Source organism: Phocoena phocoena, chromosome 9 (assembly GCF_963924675.1).
Source record: "Phocoena phocoena chromosome 9, mPhoPho1.1, whole genome shotgun sequence".
Classification (NCBI taxonomy): domain Eukaryota; kingdom Metazoa; phylum Chordata; class Mammalia; order Artiodactyla; family Phocoenidae; genus Phocoena; species Phocoena phocoena.
This window is the reverse complement of record NC_089227.1, coordinates 87,526,730-87,548,638: the sequence shown is the minus strand read 5'-3', so window position 1 is coordinate 87,548,638 and position 21,909 is coordinate 87,526,730. Positions and strand designations below refer to the sequence as shown.

The window sequence follows — 21,909 nt, the reverse complement described above, 5'->3', positions numbered from 1 at the left end:
TATTTATTTTTTGTGGTACGCGGGCCTCTCACTGTTGTGGCCTCTCCCGTTGCGGAGCACAGGCTCCGGATGTGCAGGCTCAGCAGCCATGGCTCACGGGCCTAGCCGCTCCGCGGCATGTGGGATCTTCCCGGACCGGGGCACGAACCTGTGTCCCCTGCATCGGCAGGCGGACTCCCAACCACTGCGCCACCAGGGAAGCCCCGTGGGCGTATTTTTAAATTGCAGATTCTGTTTCGCTTCTAGTGATTGGTCTGTTCAAATAATGTACTTATTCTTGATTCAGTTTGGTGGGCTGTATGTTGCGAGAAAGTTGTCCATTTCTTCTAGGTTGTCAAATTTGTTGGTATATAATTTTTTATAGTATTCTCTTATGTTTTTTTGTATTTCTGTTGTATCACTTGAGCTTTCTCCTTTTTCATTTCTTATTTTGTTTATTTGGGTTCTCTCTCTTTTCTTCTTGGTGAGCCTGGCCAGAGATTTGTCAGTTTTGTTTACCCTTTCAAAGAACTAGCTCTTGGTTTTATTGATTTTTTTTCTGTTGTCTTTTAAATCTCTATCTTATTTATTTCCTCCCCAATCTTTATTATTTCCTTCCTTCTGTTGACTTTAGGTTTTGTTTATTCTCCTTTTTCTGATTCTTTTAGGTGGTAGGTTAGATTGTTTATTTGAAATTTTTCTTATTTTTTGAGGAAGGCCTGTATTGATATGAACTTCCCTCTAAGAACTGCTTTTTGCTGCATCCCATAGATTTTGTACGGTTGTGTTTTCATTGTCATTTGTATCAAGGTAATTTTTAATTTCCTTTTTGATTTCCTCGTTAACCCATTGGTTTTTTAGTAGCATGTTGTTTAGTCCCCATGTAATCGTTTTTTTTAATTCTTCCTCAGTTCTTTTCCTGTGGTTGATTTCTGGTTTCATACTGCTGTGGTCAGAGAAGATGCTTGAAATAATCTCTATACTGTTAAATTTGTTGTGGTGAGTCTTGTGCCCTAGTATGTGGCCATTCCTAGAGAATGTTCCACGTGCACTTGAAAAGAATGTGTGTTCTGGGGTTTTTTTGGATGTAATGTCCTGCAAATATCAATTAAATATAACTGTTCTGTTGTATCATTTAGCATCTCTCTCCATTGATGTGAGCACGGTGTTAAAATCTCCTACTATTATTGTATTCCCATCAGTTTCTCCCTTTATGTCTATTAGTATTTGTTGTATATATTTGGGTGCTCCTATATTAGGTCCAAATATGTTGACAAGTGTAAAATCCTTTTCTTGTATTGATCCTTTTATCATTATATAGCGTCCCTCTTTATCTTTATTTATAGCCTTTGCTTTAAAGTCTATTTTGTCTGATATGAGTATTGCAACTCCTGCTTTCTTGTCATTTCCGTTTGCATGAAATATCTTTTTCCATCTCCTCACTTTCAATCCATGTGTGTCCTTTGCCCTAAGGTGGGTCTCTTGTAGGCAGCATATTGTAGGCTCTTGTTTATTTAATCCAGTCTGCCACTCTGTGTGTTTTGATTGGAGCATTCAGTTCATTGACATTTAAGGTAATTATTGATACATACGTATTTATTGCCATTTAAAATTTTGTTTTCCAGTTGATTCTTTGTATCTTCTTTGTTTTTCTTTTTGTGGTTTGATGATTTCCTTTTATGCTTGTGTTCTTTTTGGTTTTTGTGAACCTACTGTATGTTTTTGATTTGTGGTTGCCCTGTTATTCAAGTATGTTAACCCCCCTTCCTGTATCTGCTTGCTTTAGATGGATAGTCATATAGGCTCAAGCATATTCTAAAAAAAAAAAAAGAATCTGCATTTTCTTACCCTCCTTCCCCACATTTTATGATTTTGACATCTTTTTTACATCTTCATGTTTATCCTTTTGCTGTTGCTTGTGTTTATCATCACTTTCACAAGTAGGTTTTGTTTTTTCTTTTTGATCTGTATACTGGCTGAGTGATTTACTTTCCAGTTGTGATGTCCTCCTTCTTGTATCTTCTTGCTTCTTTTCTATTTAGAGCAGACCTTTCAGTATGTCTTTTAGGATAGCTTTAGAATTGCTGTATTCTTTTAGTTTTTGCTTGTCTGAGAAATTCTTTATTTCTCCTCCTATTCTAAATGATAATCTTGCTGGGTAGAATATTCTGGGCTGCAGATCTTTCCCTTTCAAGACTTTGAATATATTTTGCTACTCCCTTCTGGCCCTCAGTGTTTTCTGTAGAGAAATCAGCTGATAGCCTTATGGGGGTTCCCTTGTAATTAACTCTTTGTTTTTCTCTTGCTGTCTTTAGAATCCTCTTTTTAACTTTGGCCATTTTTATTATATGTCTTGGTGAAGGTCTGTTTGGGTTCATCTTGTTTGGGACCCTCTGTGCTTCCTGTATCTAGATATCTGTTTCCTTCTTTAGGTTTGGGAAGCTTTTAGCCATAATTTCTTCAAATACATTTTTAACCCCCTTTTCTCTTTCTTCTCCTTCTGGAATCCCTATTATATGTAGATTGGCATGCTCTATATTATCCCACAGGTCTCTTTTATTGCTTTCATGTTTTCTTTTTTCCATTTGGCTTTCTGTCTGCTGTTTTGATTGGGTAATTTCCATTATTTTATCTTCCAGATCACTTATTCTTTCTTCTGTATTATTCATTCTATTCATTGCCTTTACCTCAGCTTTCGTCTTGGCAAACGAATTTTTACATTTTTCTTGGCTCCTCCTTACAGTTTCTAGTTCCTTTTTACAGTAATTTGCATTTCTGTCAATAGCCTTTCTTAATTCAGTATTTTCATTACCTGTTTTTTGAACTTGGCGTCTGTTAGACTGATGAGGTCTGTTTCATTGTTCCTTCAGGGGAATTCTCTTGGTCTTTTAACTGGCAGTAGTTCCTCTGCTTCTTCATTTTGCTTGTGTTTCTCTCACTGTGTGAGTTTAGGAGAAACAATTATCTACTGTAGTCTTGGAGGGCTATTTATATGTGGCAGTGTCCCTGCGTAGCTTGTGTGGGTTTAATTTTTTTTGGCGTGAGGGTGGTTTTTGGTTTGGATATTTGCTGTCTCTTTCCTCAGCGTGTGCTGGCTGTCTCCACACAGCCAACCCCAGTCCTCTCCCCGGGGTCTGACCTCCGAAGCCTGAGCCTCAGCACCCAGCCCCGACTCTCCCCAGTGGACGAGCCACCCAAGCTGGGGAGTGCTGGCAGCACTGACCTTCTATGCAGGTCTCTCTGCAGACAGGGTACCGCACCCTCCTCCCAGGCTCTGAAGCTCCCTCTCTGTCCCAGCTGATTTTGCTGCCAGTGAGGGGACTTCCCCGGGTGCAGGAACCTTTCCTCCGTCACAGCTCCCCAAAAGGGGTGCAGATCCCATCCGGATTCCTTTCTCTCTCTTTTGTTCTTTTTTCTTTTGCCCTACTCAGTTATGTGGAGATTTTCTTGCCCTTTTGGGAGTCTGAGGTCTTCTGCCAGCGTTCAGTAGATATTCTGTGAGAATTGTTCCACATGTAGATGTATTTTTGATGCATTTGTGGGAGAAGGTGAGCTCCACGTCCTACTCCTCTGCCACCTTGATATGATCCTGTTATGATGCCTTTTACAACATCCTATGAAGGATACACTTTAAAGGAGAATCATTTTTTGAAATTGTTTATTTTTAACTTTCATACAGTCCTCATATTCTAGATCATGTGTGCTTAAAGTGAGGCATCCACAGTCATTCAGCTGCTCGGGTGAAAGCCAGACTCGGTGCCCAGAGATTGGTGGTGTGAAGATGAATAAGACAGTCCTCTAACCATCCCCACATGGCACTGGGTTCCTACTGTCTCATATTCCGTGTTTGGTAGGGATCAGGTCTCATTCAGTTGGCAGCTCCCTCTCAGCCAGCAGCTACCTGCACACACAATAGGTTCTTGATAATTACTCTTTAATTGAATTGTCCTAAGCTTTCAGGAAAGAGAAAATAGAAGGGAAAACAAGAAGTATAATGAGCTCTTTTTGGACTAAGTCTTGTGCTTGGCGATTTATGTATATTTTCTCATTGAATCCTATGACGTTAAAAACACATCACTTCTTTTTTACAGGTGAGAAAAATTGCTCAACATAAATGTCTTTAAAAGGGTTCCTATACTTAGATTGAAGGTATCCTAGTGTTTTAGTTTTTGCCTTTTTCCCCCTGTTAAGTGTGTTTCAGGGACTGGCTTATTTACTCTACAATAAACCAATGAGATAGGCCCTAATACTGTTCCCATTTTAAAGATAAGCAAACTAAACTTAGGGTAATAAACTTCTACTGTCATAAGGTTAGCAGCATAGCTGGATATCCTGCATGTCATTGTGTGCTTTTAAGCACTGTGGACTGGCTCTCAACCCTATGACTGGCTGACACACACACACACACACACACACACACACACACACACACACACACACACACACACACACACACACACACACACACACACACACACCTCCCAGCCCTCAAATCCAGAGCCCCACCCCACCTGGGAGGGTGAGGCTTCTCAGGCTTATGGTTATTAAAGAGCAGCCTAGCCAGGGTTGAAAAGCACTGTGCTAGGAACTGTCTGGAGCTAAGGTTCCCTCTCCTGTCAGTCATACTTAGGCTAATGTTTTTAATTAGCTCCTAGACTGAGGGAAATGTCTTACATGGTTATTTATGGATTCCTGCAACGTTTAGCCCTGTCCCTCAAACATAAGGAGTGCTAAAAGGAAACGTTGAATTGGATATAGAGCAGTAGTTTTCAAGGACACCTTCATAGGTAGTAGAGCCTAAAGCGGAACAGGAGTTCCGCTTCCGATGGTGAGCACAGGAATGGCTTAGGCTTGGCGTTGTTTATGTTTATACCTGATGGGAGCATTTAAGAATGTGATCCTTGGCACTGCTGTTTAATATTAATACCACCAATAGAGAGTGGAGTTGTTTTTAATAAATAGCATTATATTAATATATAATAATACAGTTAAATCCCTCTAATCAGTAGGTTTGGGTAAATGTCTTTGGTTAAGATGAAAATGCAGAACAGGGCACTATATTTCGTAATATGGGATTATGGGTAATGTGGGAACTCTGGAGGCCTCAGGAGAACAAAGACAGCTGGTCACTTTGTCCTTCCAGTGATTGGGCAGTGCCTCAGGGAGGACAAGCTCAAGAAAACCACAATATTTGAAGTAACTAACTTTCACAGAGTGCCTCAAGAGGGATTGATATCAGAGGAACTTTTCTACCTTGTAGATTTGCTCGTAACGGTCACTGTGGAAGATTCGCCAACCCTTGAGTAGATCACTGAAGAGGTTCCACTGAATTCCACGAACGTTTGTTGAATCCCTGATACATTTGTGTTAAGGGTGGTGGAGACTAGTAAGACAGCAGTGCTCCTCAGTCCTGTCTTCATTATTGCCCCTCCTCCCGCCCCCACCAAAGACCCTTTATAGACATTTTTTCCTAATCATCTCTCTGCAGGTACACTGTATATGGACTTATGTGCTGTACGTATAACCCTTGCTTTATACTTAGAAAAATAGTAAGATTCCGCCCCCAGCCCCCCACCATTGTTGCCCCCATGGGGATTCTGTCTAAGGTAATCCCTGTCATTAACACTGGGTAGGAGTCTTTGATTGACAGCAGTCTCGGAGATATCCTGGTTGGGAGGATATGTAAACATTACAGGAGATCTGAGCATGTTTCTGTCCTTGGGCCTTGTGCCCAAGCTGATGAGGATCTGGACTAAAGCCCTCTTGGTTAAGTGAGGATCTCAACGAGAACCTATGACCAACTTCCTACAGTTTACTGGGAAAATTGTATCATAGTTCTAGGAACGAGCGTTATCATTTTTACTCATGGCCTGCTGTACCTGTGCGAGAGTAAAGGAAGAAAGCTGACGTTCTTCTCTGTGGGTGTGTTGCTAAGTGTGTGTGATCCGTGGGATATGAAAACTGAGATAAAGAAGGACAATGGGTAACAGAAATCCATCTTCCCTGTTATTCTGAACTATGAATAAAACAATCCTTAGTGCCCTTTATCTCAGTTTTCTGTGTCTTTTTTTTTTTTTTTCTTTTTATTATTCACTACACAGGAAGCATCCAGGATGCGGGAACATCGTGACATTTGCACAATTTTTATTTATCGCTGTGGAAGGCTTCCTCTTTGAAGCTGATTTGGGAAGGAAGCATCCAGCTATCCCAATAAGGTATGGCACATTGAAGTCTCTTTTTAGCCTTTTTTTTTTTTTTTTCCTAAGTTAAGAGCTTTTCTGGTACCTATACAAAAGGAATATGAGGCATCGTTTTATAAGATTGGTACCAAATATATCAGTAGAATAATTCATTTTCTGAATTTAATACATTGTGACACTGCAGGGAGCCTATTCTTAGAATAAAATTCCTGCCACGACACTTAAAATAACTCTGATGGAGGCAACTATATATATGTGTGTGTGTGTCTGTCTGGTATATGGTCAAAGGCCTGGTGTGACAACCAATTTTTAACCAGTTATGCATATTTTCCTCTTGTTGGTAAAGTTATCAAATATATTAAGAGTGGTATCGTTGTTACTTTTAAAAGACTAATGGCTTTTGGAGATAGAGGTGGTAGTTACACAACACTGTAAGTGTACTAAATACCACCGAATCGTTCACTTTAAAATGGTGGATTTTATGTTATGGACTTTCAACTTAATCAAAAGAAAATGAACTGCAAGCTAAGGTAAAATTGTTGCTTCCAGACCTCCATCCATTAGTCCAAATTTGCATAACTATACTCATGGGGCCAAACAGAAAACAGGGCAGATCTTATAACGAACAGTGTATTGAAAACAGCATTCTTGTTGTGAGAGACTTGAAATCAAAGTGTTTTTTTTTTTTTTTTTGCGGTACGCGGGTCTCTCACTGTTGTGGCCTCTCCCGTTGCGGAGCACAGGCTCCGGATGCGCAGGCTCAGCGGCCATGGCTCACGGGCCCAGCCGCTCCGCGGCATGTGGGATCTTCCCGGAGCGGGGCACGAACCCGTGTCCCCTGCATCGGCAGGCAGACTCTCAATCACTGTGCCACCAGGGAAGCCCTCAAAGTGTATTTTTTAAATTTAATTTTATTTTTATTTTATATTGGGGTATAGTTGATTTGCAATGTATTAGTTTCAGGTGTACAGCAAAGTGATTCAGTTATACATATATCCATTCTTTTTCAGATTCTTTTCCTGTATAGGTTATTACAGAATACTGAGTAGAGTTCCCTGTGCTGTACAATAGGTCCTTGTTGTTAAATTAAAAGACGGAACCACACACACACACCAAGTGTAATCCATCCAGTTGTATTTAGTAGGATAGTGTCACTTAATCCCTTCGAGAGGGACGTTCTGGCGTGAATGCATCCAAGGACTGGCTAAGATTCATTGGTGTTATTTTGCAGCCTTCCTGAGTAGCCCGCTGTAGAAAATCTGGCTGAATTTTGTTACTAATATTGCATTTTTTAAATATCCCAAGGTGATGCTAAATATTCTGAATACTTTCCCTTCCCCCATTGGCTTTAGTATCTGCATAAAACGTTCTGCTCCCAAGACCAGCATTTATATCAGAGTAGGAACCCCAGCATTTTTTGATTCCTCTGGTCCTTTCCCTCCTCCTTCCACTATTTCTTTCTTCTCTGGCTGCCACTAGCATAGTTCAGGAACGCATTCACTCTCGCCATGACTTTTATAGTAATAGCCTGGTTGGCTGACCTCCTGCCTATCACCTCTTCATCCCTCCATTTCAGCTTCCTACCATTGTATCACGACACCCACTCCACATGCACTCAGGTCACCGTTAGATTCAAAGTGAAGCCCAAACTCCCTAACCTGCCCTTGGAGGCTCCCCATGAACCTGCCCTAACAACCATGCTCCCATGTGTGCAATTCGTGCCGCTTATTTTATTTTCTATCTGGGAAGACGTAATCAAAATCTTGCTCGTGTCATTCATCCCCATGAGCGATTTCTAGGCAATACTATGTAGGCAGTGATGTGGAATAGTTGGAATTAATTATCCTGAAAGAACTTGATGACCTCTGTCTCCAGATGGCATCTGTTCAAGACTGAACTAGGAAAATTGGGCAAGAAAGCTTGTGAAATCACCAGTAGTATATTATTTATAAGCTGTGAAGTAGTTCTCACCAGTAACTTTGCATGTGTGTATTACTGTGTTCTGCATTCATCGTAAAGCTCTTCAGACTTTCCAGACTGTGTTCTTTTAGCCCTGGTGTGCACGGGCAGATAGCCCCCTACCTCACCAGGAACGCAAAATTGGTTCTTGTCAGGGAAGATAACTTGAGACTCACTGCTGTCACCTCCTCCAGATGTGCAAAGGTGAAAAGGATGGGGATCTGTGCTCAAAGACTTTCGACAATTCCTGAAGAATGTGGAACCACTTATTCACCTTTGCCCTGCATTCTTTAGCCTTGTACTTCAAATATTATTTTTCCCTTGTTGAATGTATTAGGTTGAATCATATGAAATTGCTGATGTTCAATCCCTTTTGACCTACCAAAAAATGGCATTTTAAATGGTTTAAGCTGAAACGTATGAAAGGCATCTTAAAAATTATGTAATTAATTTATTTGTTTATAACTTGTTATTTGTGTTCATCCCTTTATCTTTCTAAATAATTAGAGTTCCTGGATTTCTTTTAGTTTTTGCTTTTTATTATTATTTAAAGACCTATACATTCTCAAAAAACAGGGGCCCTAATTTTAAATACAAATCTATGCAAGTCAAATGATGCCCTCATTAATTTGGAGGCCACTGGTTCAAGGTGGGATAATTTTAACAGTTGCTAGGGTGAAAGTAAGCCTTGACTTAGCACATCTTTTCTTTAGAAACAGTGAAAATTAATAGTATAAACAAGTGTATAGAGGAAATATTTGAGAGAGTTTAACAATTTTTAAGTTCTTTAGAGCTACATGAAAATTATATACAAAGAACTGATACAATAATAAAAATTATCCATTCACTTCAAAAAACCTATTGCTGTCTATCAGGTAACTCTTTTTGAAGCCTCATTTATAGTTGCTGTACGTACTAGAAAAATATTAAAATAGCGTTTCTTGGAACACATTCTATAGTTCAAACTTTTCCCACGTTATTCTGGCTTTGTGAAGTATTTTCATATGTACTTGGTGCTTGACTTCACATGGTAATAGTGATCCGATCTTTTAATCCAGAGGAAATAAGCACAAGACTTTTTAAACCAAAAATATGTATTTCCTTCTCTACTTGGTTTTCTTGAAATCGTGGATCCTGTGTGATGAGCTGTCGTCTCTGCCTCTCAGGTACTATGCCATAATGGTGACCATGTTCTTCACCGTCAGCGTGGTCAACAACTACGCCCTGAATCTCCACATCGCCATGCCCCTGCACATGATATTTAGATCTGTAAGTCTGCCGGCTCATGTGAACATGTTCCTCTGGAAAATGCAGCACAGTGGGTCCATTAAACACATGACAAAAGTGGAAAGGGCCTGTAAGGAGTAAAGTCTAGGGTGTAAGACTAGGTCTCATGGATGAATAAGCAGAGGCTGGCTTTCATCTGAGAAGTAGGGCAAAAAAATAGGAAAGTGGGTGGTTTACTTTTATTTATCAGAGGTCTTACAGGTGATTAATAAAAGGAAAGTTAAAATTTCCCTGGATAACAGATTTTACCTTTAATTTTCTTCATCTGGTTGGTTTTATATTCGTTCTTGCTATGAATGTTATTTATTTCTCATCACTCTTTGTTTCTTCCATGAAATTACGTTGACTTCTAGTACATGATATAGATACTTCTCTTTTCTGATTTGTTTTGAAAATAGAGACTTCAGATAATTACATAAAAGGAAATTCTTGAAGGTAGCGTTTCTCCCAAAGCAGCAGAGGTTTTCATCTTTGCCTCATGCATGGTGGGAGGGCTAGTTTGTATATAAATAAGAACAGAGTGTTCCCAGAAGAACAGGAAAGAAACTCCAGAGGGAATATAGTTAGGATTGCAGAAGAATGCAAAATAGGTAAAAATTGGAATTATAACTTTTCTGTGTGGCCTGAGATTTTTGTGAGATGGAATGTGCTGTCCCTAAAGCAACTTTCCAGAGGTGATTATAATGACTAAGATGACCTTCAGAGCATTGATCACAGAATAGACTTTCAGTAGACACTTGCTGATTGATTGACAACTTTCCAGACAAGAGACAGATCCCTGCACAACTTCATTCAGTCAAACTGGGCGAGGAGAAGCTTGTTAAAGGCTCCTATAAATCAGATGGGAAATTTGACAAAAATAAGTCCATAACATACTTCATTCCTGCTAGCCCAGCTTCAGCTTTGACCCCTTATTGAGAATTGATCATTTTTATTCTCATTGTCAACTTTAAAATGTTGTACAATTTTACGTGTAGATTGTTACGGTTTGTAACTTCTGCCATCCTAGCAACGTGGTGTACCTCACTCATCATTCATCCTAACCTCCTCCTTTCCAGCTGTTTCCCCCACCTTGCCCCTGTTCATACTTATCTTGACTTGTGTTATCTCCTTTCCCTAGTGCACTAAAACTCTGTTGTCTCTTTTCACAGGGTTCTCTAATTGCCAACATGATTCTAGGAATTATCATTTTGAAGAAAAGGTAAACAATACTCTTTTATATTTTGTGTACAGGAAGGATAAGCTGAGCCCCAGCCATAAGCTCATCTGGATTCCTTTTCTCATAGTGATGATAAGTTGGTGCTTGGCCATCTGCCTTGTTTCTTAGTTCTGTCTGTGACAGTGGTGCTCATTCCTGAGGCAGTGGACCAGGTGAGAGGCCCCACCTGTGGCTTTGGAGCAGCATATTCTCTGTGTAGAATTAATAAACTCCTGTCATTGTTGACTCTTTAGTACCATACTAATCTACGAAGCCAATTGCTCTAGAACTTCACTGTCCCACGTGGTCACCACTGGCTACATGTGACTATTTACATTTAATTTTAAATATTAAAAAGTAAATAAAATTAAATATATAGTTTCTCCATCTCACTAGTCACGTTTTAAGTGCTCAGCTGCCACACGTGGCTAGTGGTGGCCGCCTTGGAGAGCCCAGATGTGGGGCGTTGCCAGCTTCCCTGGAGTTCTGTGGGACAGTGCTGTCCTAGGAAGCGTACAACATAATGAGCTAAGAAATAATCATACGTATTATAAAGAAAATTGCTAACAAAGGCCCAAGTGGCCAAACAAGATGCGATGAAAAGTTTCAGGACCGTTCTTTGTAACTGTCACCGGTGGCTCTCTCTGGGTACGGCTGGGAAATATCAGAAGTATCTGGGATGCTGTTGCCAAGCATTTGTCTCTCACCTTCATCCGGAGCCTCACTCCCAGGGAGGAGAGGTGTGGGGCAGAGACAGCCCGTGCAGTCTGGAACACTTCTCAGCGGGAAGTTCATCCTCACTGTTGAGACCAAAATCGTGCAAGCTGGTGCCTGCTTTTCAATGTATTCAGTACCCAGCCCGAAGTATTAAAACTCTCCATACCAGCTTGGAAAGTAGCTGTCAATTCAGTGTGGGAAGCTAGAGTTTTTAAGTAATAAGGGCTGTGTCATGAAAAGGCTCCTTATCATGAGCTGTTTGTCTCCTGAGGCTTGTGTATTCCCCAGATAAGCACCATTGTAGTTGATTTCTTTTCTAGGTTCTCTCTATTCAAGCACACAGAGGTAATGGTCAGGTTCATTATCTTTGAAGGGGGACCCCTGTGCTTCTTGGTAATGTAAAGGTCACATTGGGACAGAGCCGTGGTCTTTCCAACCTTTGATTTTGGCGCATAGCAGGGATACAAAAGAACTTATTATAAAAGGAATGTATTCTCCTGACATACCCCAAATGTCAGGGGGCCTTAAACATTGCAGTTTTCCTTAAGAGCTTGTTTTTAGTCTGTCATCTGGAATCTCTCTAAGTCTTTTTTGACTCTCTCCAGTCTGTATCCCCCAGAGAACAGGAATTTCCCTAAGCTAACTAATATCATGGTTTAGTAATTCTCTCTTTTTGTTTATCTTGAGTAGCACCCGTCAAGTTTATAGTGTGTTCCCTTTTCCAGGATTTGAAGACCAAATCTATATTCACCTTAACCATGCCCTTCATTATTGTTTAGGCCTGAATTTGAGACCTCCCTATCTGATCTTTGCAGACTGGAGAGTTCCCTTACGTTTCTGTCTGCCCGCAGCAGCGCCTGTGTCCTCGCCCGCCCCTCTTCTCTAGTGTGGTGCGCCTGGCCCCTTGCTCTGCCCCGCAGCCAGTTCCGTTGGCCATTTTCTGAGGCGCTGTGACCAGAACTATACAAAGTATTTGAGTAGAAAACTTCAGATGTAAGGTTTTAACTTCTTTTCATTCCTGTCTGAGGCCTTTTGCTTTATCACCAAGAGCCTGAGAGGGACGTTAATTGATACTATTTTAGTTAATGTGAAATGCCACTCTTATTACTGCTAATAGTCCTATTAGTTTCATATTACTTGCTTTATCCAACTATGCCAACATTTCAAAACAATATTTAAGAGACGTAAAGACAGTGCCCTCCCCTGCTGCTTGTCCCTGATATTCTTTCCGCCCTTCCTCTCATGCTGTGTCTCTTCACACTCAGGTCTGGGCCCCAGAAGCCAGGGGAAGCAACAGGCACCCCTTAAGATCTAGCAGGCTTTCATCCGGACTCGAGAGCAGGATGGGCTGTCATGTCTGGTCTGTCTTTGTTTTCTGATGAAACAATCTATTGGTGCACAAACTACGGGAAACAGACTGTCTTAAACACCACCAGAAAGGGCGCTGTTTAGAAACTAGTCGGCATCCTGATTCTTTTCACGCACAGACTTACGTGGACTCTGCTGGGAAGTGCTCCCCTTGATTGCGTGTTGGTGACTTGTACTCTCATGAACCATCTGACTGTCAACGTCATGTGGGAATTTGTATCTGTGCTTTCCTGAGGTGCTCTTTTTCTTATTTTTGCAGATACAGTGTATTCAAATATGCCTCCATTGCCCTGGTGTCTGTGGGGATATTTATTTGCACTTTCATGTCAGCAAAGCAGGTGGTAAGAATCTGTTCACAAATGATTTCTATTCACTACTTGCCTTGGGGGCCCAGGTACTTATTAATGATATAATAAATGTAAATGCTCATGTAATACAAGGATTTAAATCTCTGAAAGAGAAGAGTAGAGGGAAATGGGTAACATAAATATTTCCCTTGTATTGAGGCCCCTTGAATGTAGTTCTGGTCTCTGTACCTCGTATTTTTTCTTATTTCCTAGACTTCCCAGTCCAGCTCGAGTGAGAATGATGGATTCCAGGCATTTGCATGGTGGTTTCTAGGCAAGTACAGTAATTACAATAAAGCTAATTGCCTCTGCAGTTCTGTTTTCAGAGGTTTCTCCTAAGGGATATGTTTCTTGGCAAGAAGCTTTGGCTAAACAAATTATGCCATAGAAGAGAGAGGCACCTGGGATTATATATCTCTGAACCTTAGTGTTCAAGAAACGAAAAAAAAAAAGTCTGTATTCATGGTAGCGTGTTCTACAGCATGGATGCTGTCTTGGTTGCCACTGGTGTAGGAAGAAAAGTCTGTGTCTAGTTGCCCATCACACTCTCTGGGAGCAACAGAGTATCATCCATTTCTTTATGATCCGTCTGCTGAGCAGAAGCTTCCACAAAAGGAGGGCACATTACAGCAGTTGACTCTTTAAGTTTCCAAGGGACCCATTTCTAAATCTTATATTTATTTTCCTCATAAGCTGTTCCACATGGCAATGTTCCCAAACCTGACGGATCATCACAATCTCCTGGGGAGTTTTTAAAAATACAAATCTCTCTTTGTTGAATTAATTAAACAACTCCTATAGAGCTTTGCCCTTGCTGTGTATGATAGAGAGGGGAAAGTTAGTGATGGCAATAAGATATTGAGACTGACCAAATGGAAGAAAAGTAGCAATGAAAGAACTATTCTCCTCGCCTCTTGACTTTGAAACTTTATCTCTTTAGATCGTTGTTCTTAACATAGAAAGCTCTTTATCAGCTATTAGAAAGATACTTTATCCAATAAGAACTTGCAAAAGACATGAACACACAATTCATGGGGACAAAATTAATGTTCAGTAAACTTATGTTCAGCCTTGCTAGTCTAGTAATCAAAGAAATGCAAATTGAAACCAAAATGCAGTACCTTTTAATTTTGGTCTCTTATATTGGCAAGATAATAAATGATTATTCTCATTGCTGCTGAGGATGCAGTAAGGCCACCATTTCCATATAAACTGTTTATGGTAAATTGACACAGCCTTTCTGGGGAAAAAAGTATGTGTATGTATTGAGTTTTTAAAATGTCTACAACCTTTGACTCAGTAATCCCCCTTGTGAGAGTGTATCCTAAGGAAATAATCAACATTTTGTTTAAAGATTTATGTACTAGGATGTACATTGATTTTAATGATGAAATAATTGGAAGTAACCTAACCATTCTATTATAAGACATTTAAGTATGGTACATCCACATGATAGAATAATATGCAGCCATACTTTTGAAAAAATTTTAATGAATGACCTGAAGGAAAATCCAGGAAAAAGGTCGTGAAGAAAGCAAGATATAAAATTATAATTTATGATCCTGTCTCAGCATAAAATATCTACCTACGTATATACACAGAGAGAGGTAGCAAACTGTTTAGGACTGGATGGTAATATTGTGGTTGATTTTTATTTCTTCTTAAATTTTGTACATGTTGCACATTTAGTGTGTAATGTTTGTAGAACTTAATGTTCTTTAAGAAAAGATCCTGGAAGTTAGCAAATGCAGGCATCTTGTAACTCGATGTTTGCTTTTTAGGTATTGGGGCACTGACTTTCGCTCTTCTGATGTCAGCAAGGATGGGTATTTTCCAAGAGACTCTGTACAAACAATTTGGGAAACACGCCAAGGAGGCTTTGTTTTATAATGTAAGCAGTTTCTTGAACCCAGGGAAGATGAAAATTATTGAGTTGTTATTGTTATTGTAATATGTTATTTCAAATGTGATATGTCATCCTTCTGATGTAGTCGAAGGATCAGATCCAATAAACTGTTTTGGGGCCCACGGACTTTGGCACTTTTAAGAGGCTGCCACAGTTCTCTACACGAGGTGATCATTATCAGTCAGTGTGAACAGAACATGTCTGCCAACCAGGAACAACCCCAAGGGACAAGGAACCCAATGTTCCTATAGATGAAATCAAGTTAAAACCACTACGGAAACCTAGAAAGGGAATAGAAGTTTCAGAAACCCCATGCCGAGGAGAATGTGTGCGGTCAGGCATTTGGGAGAGTTGGGGAAGATGGGATTTGAGGAGTAAGTCCCTCAGATGGGCCTTATTCTTTTGATGGAGAATTTAATTAGTTAATTATATACGCTTTCGCTTCTTGTTTGAAACTGCTGATCTAGAGCCACCTCCTCTAACTTTCCTCTTTCTCCCCCGTCTTTTCTGTTGAAATAATGCCCGGCTCCTCAAGGTCATGGTGATATCATTGCCTCCAGATTCAGTAATCTCAGGGATTCCTTCCCTGCCAACCGTTTGTACTGAAGTTGCAGACAAGCAACTTGAGACATTTACTTAGAGCTAGAGTATGCGGCTGAGAATTTAAAAAATAAAGGAACATTCTGTTTGGTTTCCGTGTTTCTTTTAGCATGGCACCTGGTGTATAGTTAACTGCTTGGTAAATGTTTACTGTGATTCCTTGTTATCGTGGTGGTAGTAGTGGTGGGTTGTTGTCAAGCACCTTACCTTTGCTTACCTATTGTTTCCCCTTCCTCTTCAATCTCTTCTTATTCTTGTCTTCATTTCTTTATCCCTGACTTCATATTGTCCTCCACTCTCTTTTCCCACTAGTTTCCTGAACACCCTAAAATCCGCCTGCACGTTCCATATAATTTTTAAATCTGTTATAGTAAATAGTAAAATGTAGCAGATCCTTTGGGCAGAATGACTGTGTGTTTCAATTTTCCATTCCCTTTTGTTGAGGAAAGGATGCTGGCTCTATTTTTTTGCTTTGTGTGTAATGACCATCAGACTTCAAAGGGCAAGAACTGTAATTTGGGGGTTGGTATCATGCCCTACAATGTAAGTGGTCAGTAGCACTGGATACTTTTAACTTAATAAATAAGTCTGACTTGCTTTTCTTGATATTGCTTGTTAAACAACTTGTAAAACTTTCAATCAGTGTAAAGATACTCTAATTCTTCTATAATGTTTTTGCATTTAAATTTACATGAAAATGTTTCTTCCCCTAGCATGCCCTTCCACTTCCTGGTTTCATCTTCTTGGCTTCTGACATTTATGACCATGCCGTTCTATTCAATAATTCTGGTGAGTTTGGGGTTACCTAGTAGAATTACCTAACAGTTTCAGAGGCAGCGTCTTCATTTTACTCTCGACTTGACCACTGCTTTTTTCATGGTCTTATCCAAATCATCTGTCACCCTGGAAACAGTCCCCATTCCACCTTCCTGGAATATAGTGCCATTAATCAGTGGTTGCAGCAGCAAAAGCCTTTCTAGGCACTTCCCAGTCAATGAAGTAAGACAGTATCCTCAGATTTTCTGTTTTGCTGTGGAATTTGTGTTTGCATTTGAACGTGCAACGTATGATGTTCTGAGAATGCAAACAAATAGTAATAATACTGCAGTGACTGGAGCCGTGAGAAGTTGGGCAGCAGTCCAGCTTCTTTACCCCTGTTCTCTGCTGGGAAGGGCAGTCTGCTCACAGATCCAGGCCGAGCTGCCTCTGAGCAAGGAGGAACAAAAATGATGACAGGGCTTTTTCCTAGTTACAGGGCAGATAGGCAGCAGGAGTAAACAAAGTTAGTTCAAATGTCTACAGTGTAAGTTAGCTATTACTTTTTTTTTTTTTTTTTTTTTTTTTGAGGTACGCGGGCCTCTCACTGTGTGGCCTCTCGCATTGCAGAGCACAGGCTCTAGACGCGCAGGCTCAGCGGCCATGGCTCATGGGCCCAGCTGCTCTGCAGCATGTGGGAATCTTCCCGGACCGAGGCACGAACCCATGTCCCCTGCATCGGCAGGCGGACTTTCAACCACTGCGCCACCAGGGAAGCCCCTAGCTATTACTTTTTAAAGGGTTTCATAAATTAGCTAATAATTGCCAGTTAACTTCAAATAAATTACTGATATAATCCTATTATCTACTAAAAGACATAGCTTGTTATACAGACAAACGAATACACAAGGAACAAATACACACTTTTAAAATTAAGTCTTCATGTTGCTCAGCCCTAAAATGGTAAGTGTATTTTGTAGAATGACAGTAAGGTGGTGAGTAAACGTTTGTTTGCTATCTGGTCACAGGTTGTGAAGTTGTGACTGTTCTCTGTTTGAGTTTGCAGAATTGCCTGTCCCGTTTGCTTGCAAAAAGTGTGATGGTGGCAATGTGTAAGACAGTTTTTAAGGCTCTGAATTACTCAATCATTTCTGACTTTTTTTTTTTTTTTTTTTTTTTTTGGCAGTATGCGGGCCTCTCACTGTTGTGGCCTCTCCCGTTGCGGAGCACAGGCTCCGGATGTGCAGGCTCAGCGGCCATGGCTCACGGGCCCAGCCGCTCCGCGGCATGTGGGATCTTCCCGGACCGGGGCACGAACCCGCGTCCCCTGCATCGGCAGGCGGACTCTCAACCACTGCGCCACCAGGGAAGCCCCTGACTTTTTTTTATTGAGGTATAATTGACATATAGCTGATTTTTGATGCAGTGGTTTTTAAGGTCTCTAAGAGTCCCCACATAGCAAAGGGCTATGGAAATAAACACATTATCAAATTCCTTAGGATTGATATTGATTTAGTTACTAGAATGCTCCTTCTAAAAGTCACAGGGATGGGTATTTTTATAAAAAATTTTTTAACGTCTGCTTTCAAAAAATTGAATCTTTAGAATCATTCCTAAGTGTACATTTTTTCCTCTTGCTTAAGTGTCTCAGATGAACGTGTTATCCTGGAATATTCTAAGGGAACTGTACATCTGTCTAAATACTTTATGTCATGCTGATTGTCTTTCCTCAGCAAACTGATAACGGTGAATCTCTGACGTGATTAAACAGTAATAACATTTGTTGACTTTCTTTTCATTTCAATACTTGCTAAGTGTTTCAAAGACAGTAGAATACCAAATTATGGGGATTTCCCACTAGTCCAGACATACAATTTTAATAAATTATTTATATATATGAATTTTTATTTTTCGCAAAAGAAAATTAATGTTCATTTACTAACCAGATCTCAACATCACTTTGTTACACTTTCCTCAGTTATGCTGTATAATTCAAACCCCACAAACAATTTAGCAATATAAAAAAAACCGACCCTTTGAGGATTACTATGTCCTTATTCTCTGATCTTGGATATTTTATTTCCTCCCACATATTTAGTGTGCAAGTCTCACGACATAAAACTACCATAAGAACGTATTTACAGGAAGGAAAGTTACAGTTCATTGCCCTACACGTGAGCTAATTTCATTTTACCAGTTTCCTTCCTGACTCCATTCGCATAAGTTCTTACATAGTCGTAATCCTTGTGTAGATATAATTTTATACTTGCTCTTTCACTTTCATTCTGAGTTTTTTATATGACTATATATAATCTTTACGATTTTTTTTTTTGTCACGTATATAACGCCTCATCTAGTTTGCTTACCTTAGCTTACATAGTCCTTGCTCTATCACTGGACATTTAGATTGATTCAGAGTATTTCCTTATTATAAATATGACTGCAAAATATATAAAACTTTTTTCTTTTGAATTAACTAGGATTAATTCCTAAGAATAAGAAGCAATACTTTTATGGCTCCTTAATACATACTGTGAAATTGATTTTTAAAACAACACCAGGGCTTCCATGGTGGCGCAGTGGTTAAGAGTCCACCTGCCAATGCAGGGGACACAGGTTCGAGCCCTGGTCCGGGAAGATCCCACATGCTGTGGAACAGCTAAGCCCATGCACCACAACTACTGAGCCTGCGCTCTACAGCCTGCAAGCCGTAACTACTGAAGCCTGTGCGCCTAGAGCCCATGCTCCGCAACAAGAGAAGCCACCGCAATGAGAAGCCTGCACACCACAACGAAGAGTAGCCCCCTCTCGCCACAACTAGAGAGAAAAGCCTGCGCACAGCAACGAAGACCCAACACAGCCAAAAATAAATAAATAAAATAAATAAATTTATAACAAAACAAACACCAATTTATACTATCACCCACTGAATGGCTGCTACTTCCACTACCACCTTGCCAGATTAGGATATTATTTATAACTGTTCAATTGCTAACTTAATAGATATAGAATGGTACAGCCTTGTATAATTTAGAATTCTTTGATTAAGGATTGAACATATTTCCAAATGGCATTTAGTTACGGGTTATATTACATCTTGTGTTAACTGTCAGTTAAGACCATATCATTCTGAAGCTCTCTGTGTTTCACACTCTTTCTCTGTAAAGTGGGGTCCTATTCAGGTGAACGGTAAAGAGTTTTTTTTTAAAGTAAAATAAATTATAATTTAAGAAACCAGTGTAATGACTCTTGAGGCTGGTGTAGCCTCGAATCAAGGCAAGTAAGTAGTGTGTGATCCAAATGTATTTGCAAGAGAAATACCGCTTCTATTTCTATTATGTTCATCTGTGTTACTTTGTTCAAAAAGATGAAAACATAAGCTGTCGGAAGTGATACAACTCTCTCTCCTCTTAATCTTTGCAGAATTATATCAGGTTCCAGTCGTTGGTGTGATAGTGCCCATCATGTGGTTCTACCTCCTCATGAATGTCATCACCCAGTATCCTTTGCACCCCTCTGCCATATGGCCTTTGCTGTGGTATTTTGGCATAGGAATGTTTATTCCTTTCTTCTAATGGTGCAGTGCCATGAGTTTCGTTTTTGCCTTGATCTCTCCTGCGGAAAGCAGGAGACAGACAGGCCCATCCAGTGAGCTCCTTTGTTGCGGGAAGAAGGGGGGAAGAGATGCTGGTGGTGTGGAGGGTCAGTAAGTCCCAGGGCACCAGGAAGGAAAAGCTCTGGGTGGAGGTGTAGAAATCAATGGGTAATTAAGGGTTAGTGTATGACAGAAATGTGCTGTGATTTCTACATGGAGTTTTCCAGTGTCCTAGGATGTTTCACAAGCTGCCACAGAATCCTGCAAGAAATTTCAAGTTAAGTAAAACCTGATTTTTAAAATGGCTCTTTGGAACCACCGGTAAGTCCATTATAAAAATCATTGAGTCTTTGAAACAGTGAAAGAGATTGAGATGGACCTCATTCCTCTGAAGTCACCTCATTCGTTTGCCCTACAGAGTTCTTTTTGGGAGGAGGTGTGATCACCTTTACCGAGAGCGTTACCTTCTGTCATTACTGGGGAGGCGACTTCTCTGTAAACTCTGGCAAGAATCCAGGATAAGAATAATAGGAGGCTTTCAGGCAGTTTCAAGTTAGGATCCACAAATGGAATGGCAAGCCAGGAATTCTACAGGATATTCTAGCAAGGAAGAGCCTCAGGGCAGCTGTAGCCAACCCCCATGTTTTTTGGGTCCTAGAACAGAAGGTTCTCCCACTGATCTCTGGGTTGTCTACAGAAAACCACCTTAACCCTGCCCCTCCAGGTACGTGTGCATCCGGGGCGTCTTCATCCTGACCACAGAATGCGCCTCCCTCACCGTCACCCTCGTCGTGACTCTACGCAAGTTTGTGAGCCTCATCTTTTCCATCTTGTACTTCCAGAACCCTTTCACTTGGTGGCATTGGCTGGGCACCTTGCTTGTCTTCATTGGGACCCTAATGTACACAGAGGTGTGGAACACCCTGGGAGCCACCAAAGGCCAGCCTCAGAAGGAGGCCAAGAAGAGCTGAGGCCTTCCTGGGGTAGAGAGACCCGAGGCTAGTGAGCCAGGGGCTGGCCACCATTTCACCTTGGTTAATGCTGAATCACCCCCCATGTGCCAGAGAATCCTCAGAGGGACGCACTTCTCAGATTTCTCATGCCTATACAGACCAACATTTGTGGACCCTGAATAGAAGCCCCCAACCCTGAAATAGGAAAAAAAAAACAGTTCTCCACTATTGAACAGCCTTTCCAGTTGTTTCTACCAGAATTTCAGCACTGTACCTTCTTATTGAAATCTGAGTCCCCAGAGCTACTAGTTTTACATCCACTGTCTTGGACAAGATTATCCCTGTCCTGATGATTCTCTGCTGTAACAGTCTTTATCCTCCTGTGGCCTTTCCCCTTGTTCCATTAACCTGCCACCCACAGCAGCACTTTTCAGGCAGACGCTCCAGGCACCACCCCCCCCCCCCCAACCAGGAACAACCGAGTGGCCCGGTGAACCGACACACCGGGATGCTGGGGCTGGGCTTTCTCCTGTGTATTGGGAAAGAAGCAGGTGTCCCTGTGCGCCCTGGTGACCCCGGGGCAGGACTGGTGGGAATCCTTTCCCACATTTTTCCTTTTTCTGTTTCTATGCAAAAGTCATATGCTTTCACACCTTTTGCTTTCTGTACTTAGAATAAACCTGCAGCATCTCTGTATGGCACAGTGTTAATAAGGAAGAAAGGTTGTGTATGAATTGGGAAAGAGAGACTTTTTCTGTCTTCTCTCAGTTTTCTGGTTCATTAGCCTCGAGCTAAGATGGTGACGCCAGGATGGCCCAGGAGAAGCTGGCTCCGGGGGCAGGGGCACACAGAGAGCACAGACAGGCACTGAGGGTGGGCTCCACGTGGGGGAGCTCCGCCTGGCAACTCTGATAGTTATGACCAGCCAGGCTAATGAGTGAACCAGTATATTCAGTGGGTGTGGGTGTGGTGTATCAGTCAGGCCAAATCACAACTAAAATGGGAATTTTTTTGGGGGGGGGGGGGATGTCATCTTAATGTTCT

At 40.9% G+C, this 21,909-nt stretch overlaps 1 protein-coding gene across 1 annotated transcript in view; it reads left to right on the top strand.

Moving 5' to 3' along the window:
- SLC35B4 (solute carrier family 35 member B4) overlaps nt 1-20,883 on the top strand; it is a 35,048-nt gene extending 14,165 nt beyond the window's left edge. Inside the window, exons 2-10 of the mRNA XM_065884114.1 lie at nt 6,081-6,194; nt 9,305-9,407; nt 10,577-10,626; nt 12,968-13,049; nt 13,269-13,329; nt 14,837-14,946; nt 16,275-16,350; nt 19,741-19,816; nt 20,637-20,883. Of these exons, the coding sequence (XP_065740186.1) occupies nt 6,081-6,194; nt 9,305-9,407; nt 10,577-10,626; nt 12,968-13,049; nt 13,269-13,329; nt 14,837-14,946; nt 16,275-16,350; nt 19,741-19,816; nt 20,637-20,883 (919 nt within the window). The remainder of the gene's footprint in view (nt 1-6,080; nt 6,195-9,304; nt 9,408-10,576; nt 10,627-12,967; nt 13,050-13,268; nt 13,330-14,836; nt 14,947-16,274; nt 16,351-19,740; nt 19,817-20,636) is intronic.
- The last annotated feature ends 1,026 nt before the right edge of the window (nt 20,884-21,909 follow it).